This window comes from Tursiops truncatus, chromosome 6 (assembly GCF_011762595.2).
Source record: "Tursiops truncatus isolate mTurTru1 chromosome 6, mTurTru1.mat.Y, whole genome shotgun sequence".
In the NCBI taxonomy this organism is placed as follows: Eukaryota; Metazoa; Chordata; class Mammalia; order Artiodactyla; family Delphinidae; genus Tursiops; species Tursiops truncatus.
The window spans coordinates 46597474-46617072 of NC_047039.1; the positions used below are offsets into that span (position 1 = coordinate 46597474).

The following is a 19599-nucleotide window of genomic DNA, read 5'->3' on the forward strand; positions in this document are numbered from 1 at the left end:
CCGGACTCCCTCCGGGGTAGCCGTGGTGCACTAACCCCTTCAGGCTGTGTTCACGCCACCAGTCCTCTCCCTGAGCTCTGACTGAAGCCCGAGCCTCAGCTCCCAGCCCCGCCCTCCCCAGCGGGTGAGCAGAGAAGTCTCTCGGGCTGGTGAGTGCTGGTCGGCACCAATCCTCTGTGCGGGAATCTCCCCGCTTTGCCCTCCGGACCACTGTTGCTGTGCTCTCCTCCGCGGCTTTGAAGCTCCCCCCTCCGCCACCTGCAGTCTCCGCCTGCGAAGGGGCTTCCTAGTATGTGGAAACCTTTCCTCCTTCACAGCTCCCTCCCACTAGTGCAGGTCCCGTCCCTACCGTTTTGTCTCTGTTTATTCTTTTTTCTTTTGCCCTACCCAGGTACGTGGGGAGTTTCTTGCCTTTTGGGAGGTCTGAGGTCTCTGCCAGCGTTCAGTAGGTGTTCTGTAGGAGTTGTTCCACATGTAGATGTAGTTCTGATGTATCTGTGGGGAGGAAGGTGATCTCCGCGTCTTACTCTTCCGCCATCTTCCCCTCGATACTCATTTTTCCTGTCCTGGTGCTCGGGTTCACCATTCCAGCCGCTTTACTAACCCCTTGTATTAATCTTGAGTTTTCAAAGTATTTGACGTTAGAGCTAAGTGCAAAATTGTTTACCATTTTTTGTAACCTGTCCTTCTATCATAGAGCATTTGGCTATTTGCATCTCATTTGCTAACACATCTTAATATGTATGAATCTCAATATATGTGCATATATACAACACGTATGATATAAACATATATATATATATATATATATATATATATATATATATATATATATATACACAACACTACAGTGTTATAGGTGTAGTTCATAGCTGTCTCCAAATAGTGCTTTGTGTGTGTGTGTGTGTGTGTGTGTGTGTGTTATTTACTGGAAAATGTTACTAGTGGCCCAGTAATGAATAGGAGCTTAAAGTTCATGTTCAGTATCTCTACCTTTTCTTTCTTTTTTTTTTTTTTTTGCGGTACGCGGGCCTCTTACCGCTGGGGCCCCTCCCCTTGCGGAGCACAGGCTCCGGACGCGCAGCCTTAGCGGCCATGGCTCACAGGCCTAGCCGCTCCGCGGCATGTGGGATCCTCCCAGACCAGGGCACAAACCCACGTCCCGTACATCGGCAGGCGGACTCCCAACCACTGTGCCACCAGGGAAGCCCGGTAACTCTACCACTCTTTATTTGCACAAGCAAATGTGATCCTCTGTAGTGACTTTGCCCTGTTTACGGACTAGGAGTGTGTGCTCTTACTGATAGGATAGTCAGGTCTTACAGTTAAAATACTCCTAAGACAAATAGATCCTGGAACCTTCACATGGCCATTTCTTTATAAAAGAAATATATACTTCATAAAACTCTGCAGGTTACATAGAGCAGGGAGTTTACTCAACTGACCTAAGTTGATAAGTCAGACTTAACTTTAGAGAAATGTCCTGGAAAACTAAAGCAATGTGATTCAAGATCCGGGTATACTAGGAGAGACAGTTAAGTGTTTGACATCTGATCTCTCTAGCAGAATGTATGCTTACCACACATACGGTCATATCAGATGGAAGAAGCTAGTTTCTAAAACAGTTCGGAGTGGATGTTTGCTTCTGATTAGCCTGTGTGTATGTGTTGGACGAGTGAGCAATCGGGAAGTCATGACCATGTGTTTGCTGTCATTTAAACTGCCAATCTAATCTAAATATACATGTGGGTGCCTAAGGAGACTTCTTTCTTTTCAAGAGGATCATTCTTAACAGCTCTCAACTCCTTGCTGACACACGTGAACTTTGGGGCACTTCTGTTTTCCTGAGGGCTACTCTGTTTCCTTTTAAAAGAGGTGAGGATGATTTCTTTGCTTGCTGTATTTCTGATTTTTAAAGGCCAGCTGTATGTAAAGTTTATTTATTGTGAGCAGTAACTTCATAGGAAAGATAGCTTCTAGGATGTTCTACAAGGTAATGAAAGGGAGGGTGGGGGGATGAGGGTGGTGAGATGAGTAAAAGAACTACAGGGTTTCGATTTATAGAAGAATTCAGTTTTAGATCACTAATTTGCAGGTAGCATGCTATAATATAATTAAGAAAAATTAGAGACAATGTTTATAAAATAGGAGGTATGATTTTATAATACCTCACTTTATAATGGAGCCCTGCTGTGATTTAAGGTAGGAAGAAAAAAAAGAACCCTTCTCCTCTGACTTTGAAGCATTTACACATATTTTATCTACTCAGGAATTACTAAAACACGTATTAAAGAAATTGAAGTTTTTTCTATTCATGATTATTGTAGACTTTTATTTTTTTAGAGAAGCTAAGGATTAGACATAAATATCTTACTAATCTGAAATGAATCTTTTCATTTAGAAAAGAATACTATTCTTCCATTTTTTTCATAATTACATAGCTTATCGTATTCTACAAAGCCATACACCCAAAATGTTTTTCTTTCCCCATTCACGTATTTTTAGATGTAAAAGCAAACAGTGTACTGTTTTTGACTTACGAAAAAATAACAGGACACCCCTTGTCATCTAACTGCTAGAGTATTTGATACAAATTAGCTATCATTTAATTGCACGTTAAAATGTTGTTTCCTTAATATGTTTTGATAATCCTAGAGAAACTGACTTATTTTCTTAAAATTTATGAGTATATAAATTCTTACACAAGTACATGTATTTAATTTTTAATTTCTTTAACAGTCATATTGTATGACAGTTTGAATGGAATTAGGCTTACAGATTAATATATGTGACAAATATAAACTAAGAGAAGTAGTAACAAAATTTAAAGAACATAGCATTTGTTCAGAGTTAGGCAAATTTTCCTAGAGAAATATGAGAGTTACATACTTTTATATTTGGAATGTCAGAAAGCATGCACATTTATTGGCAGAAATAAATTTTCCTGGAACCATATTCAAGGATAATTTACCATATGGGTGTCTATAAATTAAATGCAGTTACTTGATGCCCAAATAGTTAATGTTATATATAAATGGGCAAAGTAATTTCATGTAAATACTAAACTCAATAAGTTAACATTGTTTTTCTGATGTAGTAGAACACATTGTTTTTATCCAGACATGGAGATATCTAAAGGCTTAAGAAACTTTTTTTTAAAACAACATTTCCTTTTTTAAATGTTTTCATTCCAGCATAATTTCAGAGAAAACAGAAGCTGATCATAATAATCCCTTTCATTTCAGGAAGAGTCGTATTTAGTAAATTCTATTGTAGAGCAGTAAGTGGAGCTTTAGTGCTCCTTCAAAGCTAGTTTCTCCCCTCTCCCTTCTCTGCTCCCCACCCCACCTCATTGCTTAGCACACACTCAAGGAATTGTGCAATTTGCTCAGTTCATCCAGAAGTTTATGAGAGTAATAATATCAATATTTCTAGTTTTCTTTCAGAGTTTTAGTTTATAAGAAAACACCATTTTCTAGAGTAATTTGACTTCCAAGCTTCCAGCAGCCAGCTGGTAAAGAGGACGTGATCTATTACACATTTCACATTGTTCATAAGATAAAAACCAATCTCTTAGAAGATGTTTTAAGTCAAATGCAATTAAGTGGAAAGAAGAGTCTGTGTTTTCTACTTGCTTTTCAGCACTTGGTTCTTTTAAGTAGAGCAGACAAAAAGGTAGTAAGTAGCCTTTACAAGATAGGAAGAAATTTGAATGCCATATTGTGAACTAAATGTGCCGAAATTTTAAGATATGATATATATCTTTGAAACATTCATGCGTGCTTGTGTACACTAAGGTTTGTGGAATTTGTAGCTGTGTAAATACTGTATGTATGTAAGGTTTGTAGCTTTTCCTGAATAATGATTCTATGAGTAGGAAATGCTCTTGTTTCATGAAGATTAAAAACAAGTTTAGGTCTTTAAATCATCCTTGAGGTATTGAAATTGAATGAGCTTCTGAGGATCAATTCACAAACGGTTCTAAACCATGCTCTAAGAATGTTGTAAATCACTTGTGCTGTTGATCTAATTGAACAGCGTGGATCTGGACCCTCATTAACTTGTCTGCAAGGAAGAGAAAATTGAGGAGAGCAAGGAAGAGGCCGTGGAAGACCTTTAGCTGATACTGTCCTGAGCTGCCATTGTCGAAGGACATCTTTTGAGCTAATTTCAGTCCCATAAAAAAAAAAAAAATCTATTTAGTGATTAGTAATCAGTGGATGAGAGCAGAAAGCCCAAGTGAATAAAGGCCATAAATACTGAAGTCCTTGGGATAACAGCCTGTAAAACTGTCAGAAAGCATTGCTTAAGTGACAGAAGATAGCCCAAAGTAACAACAAGTGTTAGCTCACTAGGCAATACTCCATATTCATGGACAGAAGACATAATTTAGTTTTCCTCAAAAATGGAGGTTCTCCCTTGACTCCAATACCTGCCTCACTTTATCTACTTGTTTTGGATGGTGTCTGTTTGCTTTTAATTTATGGTCGATTGCATTTGCTAGTAGGAATCACGATGCCTGTTTAAAGATAGCTGTGTTTCCAAAAGTAGAACTATGATTGCTGAAACTTCTGTTTAGATCCATCAAGATCTACTTACTTGCTAAGAATGTTTAGCCTAACTAGAGTGAGTGGGTGAGTACATGTTTGTGTATTTTTAAAAGGCAGATGGTTAGGAATTAGATGCTGACAAGTGCCTTTCTCTTGTTTTTAAATTGAAGTCTAAAGTTTACAATTCTTCAATATTTCTCCCTGAGGGAAGAATAAATTAAGTAAATAAAAACAGAAGAATGTAAGGCTATATTATAAACTCTTTTGTTATTACCACACAATACTGAGATGACAAATGGTTAAAGTCTTACTTGCCCCTACTTTAGGTTTGTTTTCAGAGTTAGAGAAAATTCAAGATGATGGAATCAAAGGTCTTTATTCGAAACTCCTATTGTTCTAACTACGATGATGATTTCATGGCATTTGCATTATAATGTTAGCAATCAAAATGATATGTTTTACCGTTTTTACAGTATAACCCTCAAATCCCAAATGCGTATTTTAGAGATGTGTATGTCTTCAGTGTATTTCAAGTGTTGTGCTTTTTCAAGTTAGAGAATTTTTATCAATGTACCGGCGTTTGCTTTTCAGCATTCCGGCTGTGAGAACTAGAGGTGTCATTCACTTGAAGGGAGCAGATGTTAAAGGTTCTTGCCCCTGCCTCCCTAATGGCAAACACCCTTGAAGAAGAGAAATGTTCTATTACCCAAATAGGCATCTTTCTGATGGTGAGAAAAGGCGGTAAAAGGCAGTAAATCTGCCTTCTCATTATGAAGTGCAACAATAGATTGATTTATGAAGAAAAGCAACTGTTAGGCTTATATAAGATGTGTGCATGGAAATGTAGGTTCCTTTAGAGCCTTATAAGCAGTAACATTCCTCCTATTCTTGATAAGAATCTAATATTACTAATAGGGAATGTGTTGATTCTAAATACCACGTTTTTTAAGGGGGTACATTGAGAACAAAAAATTCACCTCCTAATGTTTTCACATGAGAACAGTCTCTTAAATGTGCTGTGTTTTTACTATTTTCGTTTATTTTCATTAAGATAGAAGGGAATTTTTAAAAATAGTTTTATTTTTATAAACGTTTTGTTGTATTTAACATTTTAATAGAAGTGAATGCAAGTATAACATATTTAGATGTTAGACTGTTTATAAACTTTTCAGTTTCACTTAATAAATCGTGTAACTTAAATTTCAGCACACACTGTAAAATGAGAGTTTCAAGTAGAGCCGCAATGAATTTCAAATTTCAGGGGAGAAGGAGGTTATGTGAAGTATTTTTTGTTGGGCTATTATTTTAAGAAAATGTATGTGCACTTTATCTTTTAAATAAGTTTGTGTTACCTCTTACTTGTTAAGGAGCTCTGTTAAAGTATTTTCGTTTAACTTAAAACTTAAAATTTTAAGCTCTAAAGTCAATTTTGAGCATAAAGTACAAAAATCTGGACGGTCCCTGAGTAAATTTTAATGATGCTGCCTTATATGTTTAGCACACGTCACTCCGGAATTTGAAATCTATGTCATATAATTAAGATTTGAGCAGGTAAATTACAGAATTAAAACTGATAATTATCTATAGACTTTTAACTCATTTGTTTTAGCAAACATGTATCCCCTATATATGTATATTTCCAAATTATACATATGGTAATAGCCATATTAACATGTTATATACAAGAAAGCATATACAAAAATTTGAAAATTTAAAAGGAAAAGACAGAAAATAAACATGAGTAAAGGTTCTATTTTCTTTTACCCCTGTGGATTACCTTACACACATCTTTGTGAACATATATGTGCATATCCACACCCAAGGAAGTTTGAAGCCCTCTCATCCAGAAGAAAGGGCTCCAGTATGTTACCTGAAAAATGCACTGTTATTCTAATTAGGAAGATACAAGGCTTGTAAAGAAACAGTCCTTGCAACTATTAACAGTCTTTGTTGTCTAGACTGATCATGAGAAGTGTTGCATTTTTAACCTGATGATGATTGGTTAGTTTTCAATCAAAACTTTTTTTCCCAGTGGGTTTTGGTTATTTTGGAAGTCCAAGTACCATGGAAATAAGGATTTGGCGAATAAAATGAACTCTTGATGCTGCTGCTGTGGTAGTAAATCTAAGCTTCACATTTAATGGGGAAAATTCTCTAAGATAGTCGAAAGATTAAAATTAATAAAACTTCTTGACATTTGTGTAAGTCTATAAAGATTCTATTGGTGTCAGTCAAATACTCTATGACCATTTTCAAGTAAGCCATTTTTAAAAAGGTCTAAAATTAATAAGGAAATGCAGTTAAATATCTTGTCAAGATCTCTTTACATGTATCTGTGTTTTACTTCATTTCAATTAATTGCCATGTTTTTGATACTCTGAATTTATTCTGTTTAATTTACTTTAATATTTAAAATTTTATAATCCCAAACTGAGAGTTATAACCACATATAACGTACTTTTAGGACTTTGTTCAATTCAACACTGCCCTTATATAGAGCGAGAATCCACTAATACTTTTTCATTATTTCAAGTGCTTGTGAGCTACACAGGTGGGTTATTTCACAAGTAACTGAATAGTAGTTCTGACAACAGTTAAGGGATCTTATTGTTAACTGATGAGCCGTGGTGTTTTGATGTTCATTGGTCAGCTTCAGTAGCAGTTAATTATGGGGCAGTTCTATCAGGAAACTCTTTTTCTTCCTATTTCTTTTTTGTGAGGCATTACAGCTCTAAACCCTCTCACTTGTAACTTTTTTCTTCCTCTGCCCTCAAAACACACGAAAGAGAAAAAGAGACCAGTTAAAAGATAAGTCTCTAACATTACAACCAAGTGGTATATTTAATGGCCAGTTGTGAAACTCAACTTCTGTGTGCACAGTCTTTGCTCAAGGAATAGTAACATGCTTATAGGTGGTACAACTGTAAATGGTCTGTTTCCAGATGATTTCTCATTCCTAAAGCTCTTAACAAGTGAGCTTTTCAGAACACATCTGGCACATGCACCATCTTGCAGCAACTGGATTTTTTTTGAAAGATCACATGTTCTGGCCACAATAGTCAGTAGCAGCCTTCAAAGTACAACTGGTGATGAGAGATAAAAGACTTGAGGCTCCTCTGTTTAAAAGAGAGGAAGCTAAAAGAAAATTATAGCCATCCCTAAGTGTGGAAAAGGGTCTTATGGAAAGATTTACAGACCCTTGTTCCCCAAGGCCATTTCGTTTCCTAATGGGATTTTGTGTTCTCAGACAGGGAGTACAAAATGATGACAGCATTTAATAATAATAGTGAAGATGACGGTAATAACAAAGAAAGCAAACGCAATTGTAAAAACAGAGGCACCTCAATATAAAGCCAATTATCTTGGCACCCAGGATAATTTTGTCTGTAAATTGAAAATATAACAGAAATAAAGATCTTTGCTCTTTTGCTAACCAGGGGGGAGGGTAAGTCTTAGGATCTTGCTCTTTTACAGGCAAATGATGGTTATAACAATAGCTTTTGATAATACAAGGGCCCAAGAGACTAAATACAATTATAATGTAACATCAGGTTCACTCAAGTTGTCATAATACTTACAAATGGAGAGGATTTGCCAGAGAGAGATGTGGTTTCTTCCGTGTGGTCACAGACCTGAGTAATTAGCAATAATGGTTCCAGCTTCCTATTCCAGTGTCCTTTCTCCATTAAACCTTGTTTTCAAAGAAAGAGTTGTTGACAGGTTACTTAAAGCATGAATTCTGTTTTGTATTTCTGTTTTTTTTTTTTTTTTTTTACCCCTGGAGTTTATGGGAATTGTATAGAAGGGTTGGGAAAAGAGAGTAGATCACCCTTGAAGGCAAATAAAATAAATGATTGTAGTGTGTTACCTGATGTGCTTGCTGGTCCTCTCGATCACTGCCAATGTCCAGAGGATCGGGAAAATTCAGAGGAGAAACTAACTTGCTTTTTTATTAAAAAACAAAACTTACTGTACTAGAGAGGCGAGTAGCCAAAATACATTGTAGTATTGATTGGACGAATGTTAGAAGCAGTTGATACAGACACATTCAGACCCAGGGATGAAGTGTTTTGTCTTACCACTGGTTTGCTTTGGGTGCTGATCACAAGATGTCCCTTAGACAGAAGAATATTCAGTTTCACAGTGACATAGAAAACTTTGTTCCCTGACACTAGTGTTATAAAAGGGTGTTAGTGTGTTCAGGACCCTGCTTTAAATTGATAGCACTTTTTCAAGGTCAGTAGGTGTAGTAGAGTGAGCACTGGATTAGAAGTCACAAAACTTGGTTGTAATCCACCTATTGGGCTGGCCAAAACGTTCGTTTGGGTTTTTCTGTACCATCTCATTTGTCACTTAATAAATATTACCCACTGGCCACTTAATTTTATTTTGCTTCCGTTTCATCATCAGTAAAATGGAGATTAAAAAATGTGTTCTATTTTAGTCAGCTCTGGCTGCCATGACAAGGTACCATAGACTGGGTAGTTTAAGTTACAGAAATTTATTTATATATTTATTTATGGATGCTGGGAAATCCAAAATCAAGGTGCTGGCTGATTTGGTTTCCCTGTGAGGGTTCTTTTTTTTGGCTTGCAGCTGGCCACCTTCTCACTGTGTCTTCACATGGGAGGGGTGATGGAGGAAGCAAGTTCTCTGGTGTCTTGTCTAAATAAGGGCACTAATCCCATCATGAGAGCCCCACCCTTATGACTTCATCTAAACCTGATTACTCGCAAAGACTGCATCTCTAAGTACCATCACATGGGGGTTAGGACTTCAATATACGATTTCTTGGGGCGGGGGCACATGTAGTCCATAGAACTTACTTGCCTTTCTCATGGCAGATCATACGAAATAAAGACTATGATAGAGCTACACAAAGATACATTAAGAGGTTAGAGTTATTGACTGATTTTTCCAATCTTATTCTCATATACCTTTCTATATAAGGTTTTGTTCTTTTAGCATGTTTATTTTGAGTTATTAATGTAAAACCAAATGAAAATAAAAGTTCTCTTGTTTCTAGCCTTTTGACAATTCACTCTTGCATTGACCTTGTTAAATTTAAGTGTTATTTTATAACTTCTAATACTTATTTCCTTGCTTAATTTTTTACCTTGAATTGACATAGCTATCACAATATATTACCTATTAACAGAAATTGGTAAGAGTGTGTTCGTAGGATGAAGAACATTTACACAATTGTATAGAACGGATGTTATAGGTCATTTTTCTTTAAAATCAAATGTATATTTGAAAGTTGAGTTGGATTATCTTCAGTTTCTTTATAGTAAAGAAACTAAATGATGTAGTCTCTCTCTTTTTTTTTTCTTATAAATTCATTTATTTATTTATCCATTCCTGGCTGCGATGGGTCTTCGCTGCTGCACATGGGCCCTCCCCAGCCACGGCGAGCGGGGACCACTCCTCGCTGCGGCACACAGACCTCCCACTGCAGTGTTCTCTCCCGCTGCAGAGCACAGGCTCCAGGCATGTGGGCTCCAGGCGTGCGGGCAGTTGTGGCACACCAGCTCAGCAGTTGTGGCTTGTGGGCTTAGTTGCTTGAGCAGCATGTGGGATCCTCCCAAACCAGGGATTGAACCCGTGTCCCCTGCATTGGCAGGGGGACTCCCATCCACTGTGGCACTAGGGAAGTCCAAGGTAGTCTCTTTCTTTCAGTTTTGTTGAGATATAATTGACATATAACATTTATTAGTTTAAGGTATATAACATAATGATTGGATACATGAATGTATTGTGAAATGATTGCTACATAAATTTAGTTAATATCCATTATGAATTAGTCTTTTAAAAGTGTATGACATTTGTATTTTCTTCTTTGATTAGTACTCATCCTTGACACAGTCTTTCTGAATATTTGTGCAAAGAAAAGATGATCTTTATCACAGGGTATGTGTTTTCATTTTCTAGACAAAATAGAAATTTGTGAAAAAAAAGGTAGCAATGTGTCTAAAATAATTTAACTAGTTACACGGTATTCTCTTCCTTTCTCCTGAAGAAAGGTATATATAATTCTCCCCCCTTTTCTTTATTTTTATTTTTTTAAAGATCAAGTTGAAGTTTTGTTCATAAATATAGTTGCCCATTAGAAAAGATGGAAATTCTGCCTTCTGATTACCTAAGGAGGAAGTCTGCTCCCAGTTTAAGGAACAATGGCAGATTTTATAAGTCCTGTCATGTGACCTGCCTTGACAGGTGTTCTTGTTTGCAGCACTTAACTTCTAGGAGTTATAAACATGCAGTTTTTCTTATTTGTCTTGGACAAAAATAATCCTCTGTAGAAAATCCATTACAAAATGATTTTGCATAGCCATTTAATGTTGAAGATTGCATTGCAAATCTTGGTAGGCCCATTGTTTTGGTAGTAAAGATATATCTTATTTTAGGCAGTAGAGGAATTTGCGATCTATTGTAAATAATAGGAGGAACTAAGTATTGATTAGCTGCCATTGTAACAGCAGTGGGCTAGGAGTTTTTACTTTATTATATCAACTTAACATTATCGCTTCCACGTGAGGTTCAGTGCCCTCACTCTATGAGGAAACTAATGCTTAAGCGTTCTTTCCAAAAACATATGTTAGTGAGCAATAGATTTGAGATTCTTAAGCCTATAGTTTTGTCACTGTGGAGCACACCATTTAAAGAAACTTCATGTATAGTGTGTGATTACTCAGTAAATCAGCTAAACACGTGCTTAGGCCATCAGCAAAAAGAAGCAAAAAATTTTTTTTAGTGAGGAGAATTTTGATATTCAAAAACAAGTCTTAAATTAAGGGAAAATTCAGAACCTCATTGGAATTCCCTGCACTTAGTTTTTGGCATACCTAGGGAGGGAAAAGGAAGATACCATAATCTCTTCAATCCTTAGGGCCTATACAAATCTTAATCTAGGGCTTCCCTGGTGGCGAAGCGGTTGCGAGTCCTCCTGCCGACGCAGAGGATGCGGGTTCATGCCCTGGTCTGGGAGGATCCCGCGTGCCGCGGAGCGGCTGGGCCCGTGAGCCATGGCCGCTGGGCCTTCGCGTCCAGAGCCTGTGCTCTGCAACGGGAGAGGCCACAACAGTGAGAGACCCGCGTACAAAAAAAAAAAAAATCTTAATCTAGCCCTGTTTAAGGTGAATATTTTTGTAAAGCACACAACCTTACCTAGTTTATATAGTCATCCTTCACTTGTATTTTTGGGGGGTAAATCTGATTTTTTTTTTTTTTTTGAAAAATACAAACTTAAAGTGAGCTGCAGCTCTGTTTTGTTGGACTTGTTAAAATCTAGGGCTGTGTCAGCCTCATCTAGTAGCAGAGTGGCTTTTTGAGCAGTTAACATCTAGTTGAATTTTGTCCTGGTCAGCTTAGGTTAGTTTAAGGTCCATCCACCAAAACACAATTGTACATGCTTCATAAATGTTTTTATTTACTGGTAACCATGTTCTGTCAGGGTGCTTTCTTGCCAAATACTTGGAAGAGTAGGCAGGGATACTATCTCTGGATAGAGCAGTAAGTTTCTATTTTTTCTCATGATGCAAACTCTTACGCTTTCTTAAAATTAAGATTCTTTCAAAAACATGTTTTTTGCCTGTATAAAAAGAGAAGTGATCAACTTAATATCAGTGGTGTTCATTAATATCATTTGTTGAACTTTTAAAATATAAACATGGCTGGCATCCACACCCCGCCCCACCAAACATTGAATCAGAATCTCCTCATGTGTAGAATCCACCCAGCTGATTCTGATGAAGATTCACAGCTATGAATTTCTGAGTCTTTGGTCAGTGGTTCTCAAAAGTCTGGTTGACCCTCAGAACAGCAGCATCGGCATCACCTAGGAACTTGTAAGAGATCCAGTTTCTCATCACTATCCCAGACTTAGAGAATCAGAAACCCCGGGTGGGTCTGCATTTTAACAAGTCTTCCAGTTGATTCTCTAATGCTCAAGAAAGTATGAGAAGCACTCCTTTCAATCATCTCAAAGGTCTCCTCAGCTCTCAAATTCTACAAGTCATTGTCCTGATTGCAAAAAGCTTCCTGGACATTGGAATTTTCTGCCCATCATTCAACATTTTATCCTCCTCCATCCACTTCTGTTGCTTTCAACTTTCCATTTTAATATTCTCATTGAATGAATATGTCTTCTACTGTAAGCCTGCTCGAATGTTTGGTGGAAGAGTCAGGGTGTTAATGATAAACATTGCATAGAAAGCCTTTTTCTCCTGTTGTGTTGTGTATTTTTACTGTTTTCCAGTTAGCAAACTATGGCATTATTATGATGGTTAGCAACTGTGGCATTATTAACCTTGTTTATGATTAAGAAACTAAAAGAAGGCTGCCTCCAGATTTGGTTCGGGTATTGGCATGATGCTTGAGACAGATGGGTCACATTTAGCATGGGGTAGTTGGAGAGATGGCCACCGTCCTCTTGATCCTAATCAATGTCACTCTCAGCAAATAGCTCTGGCAGAAGAGCTCCTTTAAAGTCCAGTGCGACGACGCGTACTGGCCAGGCAGGATGGGGATTAGAGCTCTCTCTGCTCACTATAAGGAAACCTCTTTTTTGGCTCCCAAATGGTTTCCAGAGCTATCAAAATAATACCATTTGCAGACACTTTTCATGGCTGAAAAGAGCAACTTCGAGAGGAAAGGGAGTGCTCTGTGGACCACGGGAGAAATGTTTTGCAGCTGGGCATTGCACGTTGCTGCTGACTGCATGCCCTTTCAGTTGTGTGACTCACCATAGTGACTGGACAGTGGAAAAGCCACTTGACAGAAATGAAGAGTACCTCCCACAGGCCTCTGTCCTTGTCCACCAGCTCTCCTTTGTGGGCCGCAAACAGCAATGTGTAGGACATTGTACTGCAAATCTCAAGGAAATCTTGCAGTGGTGATGGGTTGGTGGGCCGCCTGCTGCTCATTAGAGATCCCGTCTGGCTCTTTTCCTGCAGGGTGAGTGGTAGATTACTGACACCTGTTTTCCCATCCAGCCTGGGGATGTGAAGTGTGCATTAGGAATGCCTGAAAGTGCTTCCTTGTGTCTGAGTCTGTGGAGCTTGGTGTTGCTTGGAGAGGGGGGTGTAGTGGGTTCAGTGCTGAGAGGGGAGATGAAAAAATCAGGGGTGAGAAACTGTAATACGAGCTGAACTGAGATTCTCACCTTCATGGAGTGGCTTCTGATTGTGCTGTTTGTCCTCCACGTGGCTGTGATAAACGTAGTCACCCACTGAGCAAAGTAGAAAGATGTTTCTTGTCCATGAGAAGACCTCAAATGTTTCTCAGATAACATGAGTATGGGGACTTTCCTGGTGGCGCAGTGGTTAAGAATCCGCCTGCCAATGCAGGGGACATGGGTTCGAGCCCTGGTCCAGGAAGATCCCACATGCCGCGGAGCAACTAAGCCCGTGCGCCACAACTACTGAGCCTGTGCTCTAGGGCCCGTGAGCCACAACTACTGAGCCCATGTGCCACAACTACTGAACCTGCGCTTTAGCCTGCAGGCCACAACTGTAGAGCCCATGTGCCACAGCTACTGAAGCCCATGCATCTAGAGCCCGTGCTCCACAACAAGAGAAGCCACCGCAATGAGAAGCCCGCGCACCGCAACAAAGAGTAGCCCCCACTGGCTGCAACTAGAGAAAGCCCTGTGCAGCAGCGAAGAGCCAACGCAGCCAGAAATAAATTAATTAAGAAAACCAAAACATGAGTATGTAGTTGAAACTATGAGCACATTAAAAATGGAATAGAAATGGTCCACTCTTTCAACCAATTTTATCAACATTGTTATTTTAGACTAAATTGGGCCTTAAATATGTAAAATTCAAATGTGTGGATGGCATGATCAATTTCTCTGCACAGTTCTGTCCATGTGTTTTCTCTTCCCATCTTTACCTACTATAAAGTCTCATAAAAACTGGCAGACAGGGCTTCCCTGGTGGCGCAGTGGTTGAGAGTCCGCCTGCCGATGCAGGGGACACGGGTTCGTGCCCCGGTCCAGGAAGATCCCAAATGCCGCGGGGCGGCTGGGCCCGTGATCCATGGCCTCTGAGCCTGCGCGTCCGGAGCCTGTGCTCCGCAATGGGAGAGGCCACAACAGTGAGAGGCCCGCGTACCGCAAAAAAACAAAAAAACAAAAACTGGCAGATGGTGGACCAGAGGGCCTAATGTGCCGCCAGTCACAGATAGAGCGCCTGCTGTATGCAATGTATGTTGCTGAGTACGAGGGAATAACAAGCAGCACAAGACAAATGCCCCAATCCTTGCTTTTTCAAGTGCTTGCAGGCTACTAGAAAGAAAAGACATACACGTCGGAGGTAGAACGATACTACTGCATATCTTCTACGCAGATGATCCATATTTTCAGTGGGTTTGGGGAAGGACCAGAACTCTGAGTTGATGGGTCAAGGAGGATGTGGAAATTTATTCTGGGTACTGAAGGATGAAGGGAATGCATTGAGAGAGAGTGGGGTGTGTATGTGATGCTCTTCCCCTGCATCAGTGTGCTGTGGAATTAAAAGGGTGTTTTTTTGTTTTTTGTTTTTTGTTTTTTTAAGTAGTGGGAACATTCTCCGCTGACTCATTTGTGGGACTTGGCCAGGTCTCCTATTTGTGAACTGGATGAATGGGGTTAGGGTTGGGTCATGGCCTTGGACCAGAGTGAAATTAACTGGCTCATAATGTGATTGAACTAATGACCTTGGCCTCATTACCACTATGTTTTAACCAGTTGAGTCAATCAAACATTGCAGAAAGGGTAATCAAGGTATCTTTCAGAAAGAGATCTGGATAGCAGTAAACATAGGAGTGGAATCAAAGCCAGGTTCTTGCCTCGTATCACACCCAGGTGTTTCCCTCTTTATCCCTGAGTTTTTATACTTGTTTCTGCATCTAATAAAAATATGATGGGCAAAATGAAAAGGACACTGACTCTCTGTGTTAGGGTTTTCGACATAAGGCAATTTATAGTCATTTTTCTTACACAGTGTCAGACTGTTTCTGTGGGGTAAAATATGTTTGAGCAAAAATAGTGGTTTTAATTTTAGACATGTAGTGTCCTGTACATTTATTGATGATAACTTTTTCTTCTTTCAAGTCTGAACAACCCAGTCCTGCCAGTTCCAGCTCCAGCTCCAGCTCCAGCTTCACACCGTCCCAGACCAGGCAACAAGGTATCCACATCTCCTGGGCCAACTAGGAGACATTTTTCTCATATAACATCTTAATGAGTTGATTTATGGCCTATTTTCTACTGTTTTATTATTTGAATGATAACTTGGCTTTTATGCAGTTGTTTTTATTTCCCCTAGGAATGCACTTGAGTATTGTTCTGTTGTATGAGGCCGACCTTTAGAAATTCCCCTTTTTCCAGTCCCTGCCATCAGAGTCCCATTTTACAAAGGGATTATAGACACAGCCCATTCCAGGGAGTTCCCAAAGGAAATACAATAGCAAAAGCTGGACTTGAGAGACTTTGACAGAGAGAAATAGGTTTTTAGTCTCCCTCCTGGACATCTTTCATTTTATTATTTTTCTACAGATTAGTAGACCTTTTTCTTTGGTGAGTGTTAATTTGCTGTCTTTAAAATATATTTTCTTCTACTCAACTCAAAATAAAGAAATTTAATAAAAAAATTTTAACTGGAACATTAACTAAATATATGTTCCACTTTTTCATGTGTGGAAACTCTTCAAATGTGCGCTCCTTTTTTCTGTTTGTTTTTTTTAACATGAAAAGTGAGATAGTGTCAAGAAATAATTTGTTTCTGAGCATCATGTCACACATTGCCTTTTTCATTGACCATGCTGAATTCCTGATGGCCTTGTATGTTTTGAAAAGGATTAAACTGTTGTGTGTGTTCAGGCTAAGGCTAAGCTTCCAGGAAAAAATAAGACACTGTTCATTTTGGGTGTTCAGAGTTTTTGTTCCACTGACTTCCAAAGATAAAGGCCCATTACAAAAGCAGAGAAATTTGGGTTTTGCAGAATGTGAGATTACAGAGAGTCAATACTTATTTTAGAAGTGAGTTAATGATAGCTCAGACAGTCCTGTCACAGATTAGACTTTAGGAACTGGTTAATCCAGAATGAAAATGCCTCTCTCACTTTCTTGATTGCCTTTACAATCTCTTCTGTTAAGATTAGAAATATCTATTTTGTTTTCATCACATTTAGAGTAGCATGACGAAAATAAGCCACACTATGCATTTGTTTGTTTGTTTGTTTTTTCAATTCTAGAATAATCTGAATTGATTTTTCTCTCCCATCTAATACTGGATACTCTTTTGAATATTCTGGGCACCTGATTTATTACATGGTCTTATTTATGTAAATACATGCCAGTATTTTGCCAGGAATTTCTTAAAAAGTAAAATAAAATTGGCTACACAGAATTGTTGCAACAAGACCTTGTGTCCAAGATCAATACAAAATCAGAGATAGGACATTACACCATGGAATTGAAATACTTTATAATCTGAACTTGACTGAAATGCTTGCTTGACCTGAAATTGACCTTGAAATAAAAGGAACAGCTAAACCTTAACAGATCAAAAACTACCACACAAAGGCTGCGCTGCTAAGAACAAGTTACAACCATGGTGATTTATTAGTCTCAACTTTTCAATACACGGATTAACCTAACAAAACATTCAATTTACTAACAGAGCTTTCTTTTTAGGTGTGATTTTTCTTAAGGAAGAAAAATGCATAGAAAAAATCCCTAGGAAATAGAGATTTTCTAAAGAACATTTTCGGGCATCTGTTATGAAAGCAATAGTGTTTTGGCAGAGGTTGCATTCCAGAAACTACCAAATTTGTCATGTAAATTGTATAAATCTATATGATAGTGGTAATTTTTAACCAGTGCTCTGTGCTGGTGAGCATTCCTCTGTGTCTGATGTGGCTAAGTGTGTTTGATTGCCTGTGGTTCGTTGTCATTACTCAGGTCCTTTAAGGTCTATAATGAAAGATCTGCATTCCGATGACAATGAGGAAGAATCAGATGAGGCAGAGGATAATGACAATGACTCCGAAATGGAGAGACCTGTAAATAGAGGAGGCAGCCGAAGTCGCAGGTGAGTGTCTTGGAAGGAATGAGGTTCCCTGTAATGGAAACATACCTTTTCGCTCCGCCTAATTGTATAACCACAGCAAAAGTGTGCAACACCAAAAACAATGGCAGTAAATGGTCACATTCATTTTTTAAGTTGCAGTACCTTGGCATGCTTACGCAACTTCTCCAGGGAACTATTTATTCTTTTTTCTCAGAAAGGAGAGGCTTTTCCTCCATACATTGTATAGGGAAGAAGTCCTATTAGAAGTCTTTGCTCTTCAAAGTAAATGCCAAGGTGGCAGGACTGGCTGCTGAAATTAACTCTGCTTTCATTTGAAGAATTTGTGTAGATCCATTGCTGCAGGTAGCTCAGAATCTGAGGAAATGTGTTTGCTGTTTGTAGTTAGAAATGCATAATTGGCTTCATTGCATTATGTGTGTGACCTAAGTAAAACTAGGATCACCTGTGTGTTTTCCAGAAAATAAATTCCTTTTAAGTGTGCTGACAGTTAGGTTCCTTAAGTAGCTTTAATGCGGTGAGGCATAATTCTACATTATAAGATGGTAATTCATGTCACTTGTAATTAATAGTCAACTTGAAATTGCCTTGAGGATTTTATTTCTTTATCATGAGGAAAACAAATAGGCATGCTTACTTTAATGCGTTTTGAGTAGAAAAAGTATGGATCTATTTGAACTTAAAAATTACATTTATAATTATTGCGTTAAATCTTTTCCCATTATCTGTTACCCTAAAATTCCTATAAAGAATGCGATCTTAACCCATACTGGACAGACCATATGTTGCTAATTGGTGATTCCTTTGTGTCCTTTGAGAAGAGGCTCCGCAGAGTATATGCCCTATCAAATCTCTCAGCGATTCTTCCTTATGGCCGTACTCAATATCTCTTTCTCCGCCTTGTCTCCCAAACTCACCCATCTGTATTCCTTTTAAATAGGAGAAAATAAGGAACCTTATGGCCTTGACCTTATAATATTTCCCTTTAGAAGTCTTTAATCTGACAAGAAGGAAACTGATAGGGCAAAAAAACCCTAAAAATGGACTGAAACTTGTAGGCGAGGAGCGTCTTTATAACAACCAACATCCTGACCACTGGCTGCTCTTACGTGTAGCTGGTGAAAAATGCATGACGCTTAGACATTTACTTAGACACTTTCCCAAGTTATTGTTACATAGAAGATCTCCATATTCTGTGATGAGCTGGGGCCTGCCCCCTTCCTGCCCCATCCCCTGAATCAATGCGAGTCAGATGATACACGTTTGTGAGTTGGCCGATGTGACGCACAGTTGTTGGAAAGGCTTTTCTCCCCTACTGAAATGTGCTGTTAGCACAGTCCTCACCAGCATAACATTTGATCTTCGTTGCACTTGTGAAGTCTCAACTGTTTAATCAGTTTAAATACTCAGCCTCCACTTCAGTCAAGAAGCATTTTAAAGCAGTGCTTCAACTGAACACTTCATTAATGCAATTTAGTTAAGAAAAACAAGTTCCATCAGTTTTTGCTAAAAGGATGTCTCAGTGTATCCTTTTCATTTCCTGTCTTGTATCTTGTCTCTCTGAATATATTATAGAGCTGGAATGTGATTGCCTATTTAGAGTAAAAGAAAAACTATCCTGATTTCTAAAGCATCTTCTGTTTCTGAGAAGAATATTATATTAGGTTACTATATAACCAAGGAGAGGGAGCAAACACTGAAGGGTGTTTCTAAAAGAGGGCATACATTCAAGAGTAGAATGAAGAAATATCTCCTATTCTGGCTAAAAGAAAATTCCATTTTGTTCTGAAAAGGAAAAAATTGGGGAGGAGGTGATATTTTTATTGTCTTTCATTGTTGAAAGATATTGTATTTTTCTAAAGCAGTTATCCCAAACGTGCTGTCTCTTCATGTTGCTGTGGTGTATTTACAATGAATTGTTGTATCAGAACTAGGGTCAGCTTTGCATCATTACACTATGGAAATGATTGGTGATG

The 19599-nt window shown here is 38.4% G+C and overlaps 1 protein-coding gene across 3 annotated transcripts in view; it reads left to right on the forward strand.

The window, feature by feature from the left end:
* Positions 1–19599, forward strand: part of MLLT3 (MLLT3 super elongation complex subunit) — a 265836-nt gene that overhangs the window by 227291 nt on the left and 18946 nt on the right. For all 3 annotated transcript variants that reach the window (XM_073806090.1, XM_033858051.2, XM_073806091.1), the window contains exons 6-7: positions 15646–15721; positions 17497–17626. In XM_073806090.1, the coding sequence (XP_073662191.1) occupies positions 15646–15721; positions 17497–17626 (206 nt within the window). The remainder of the gene's footprint in view (positions 1–15645; positions 15722–17496; positions 17627–19599) is intronic.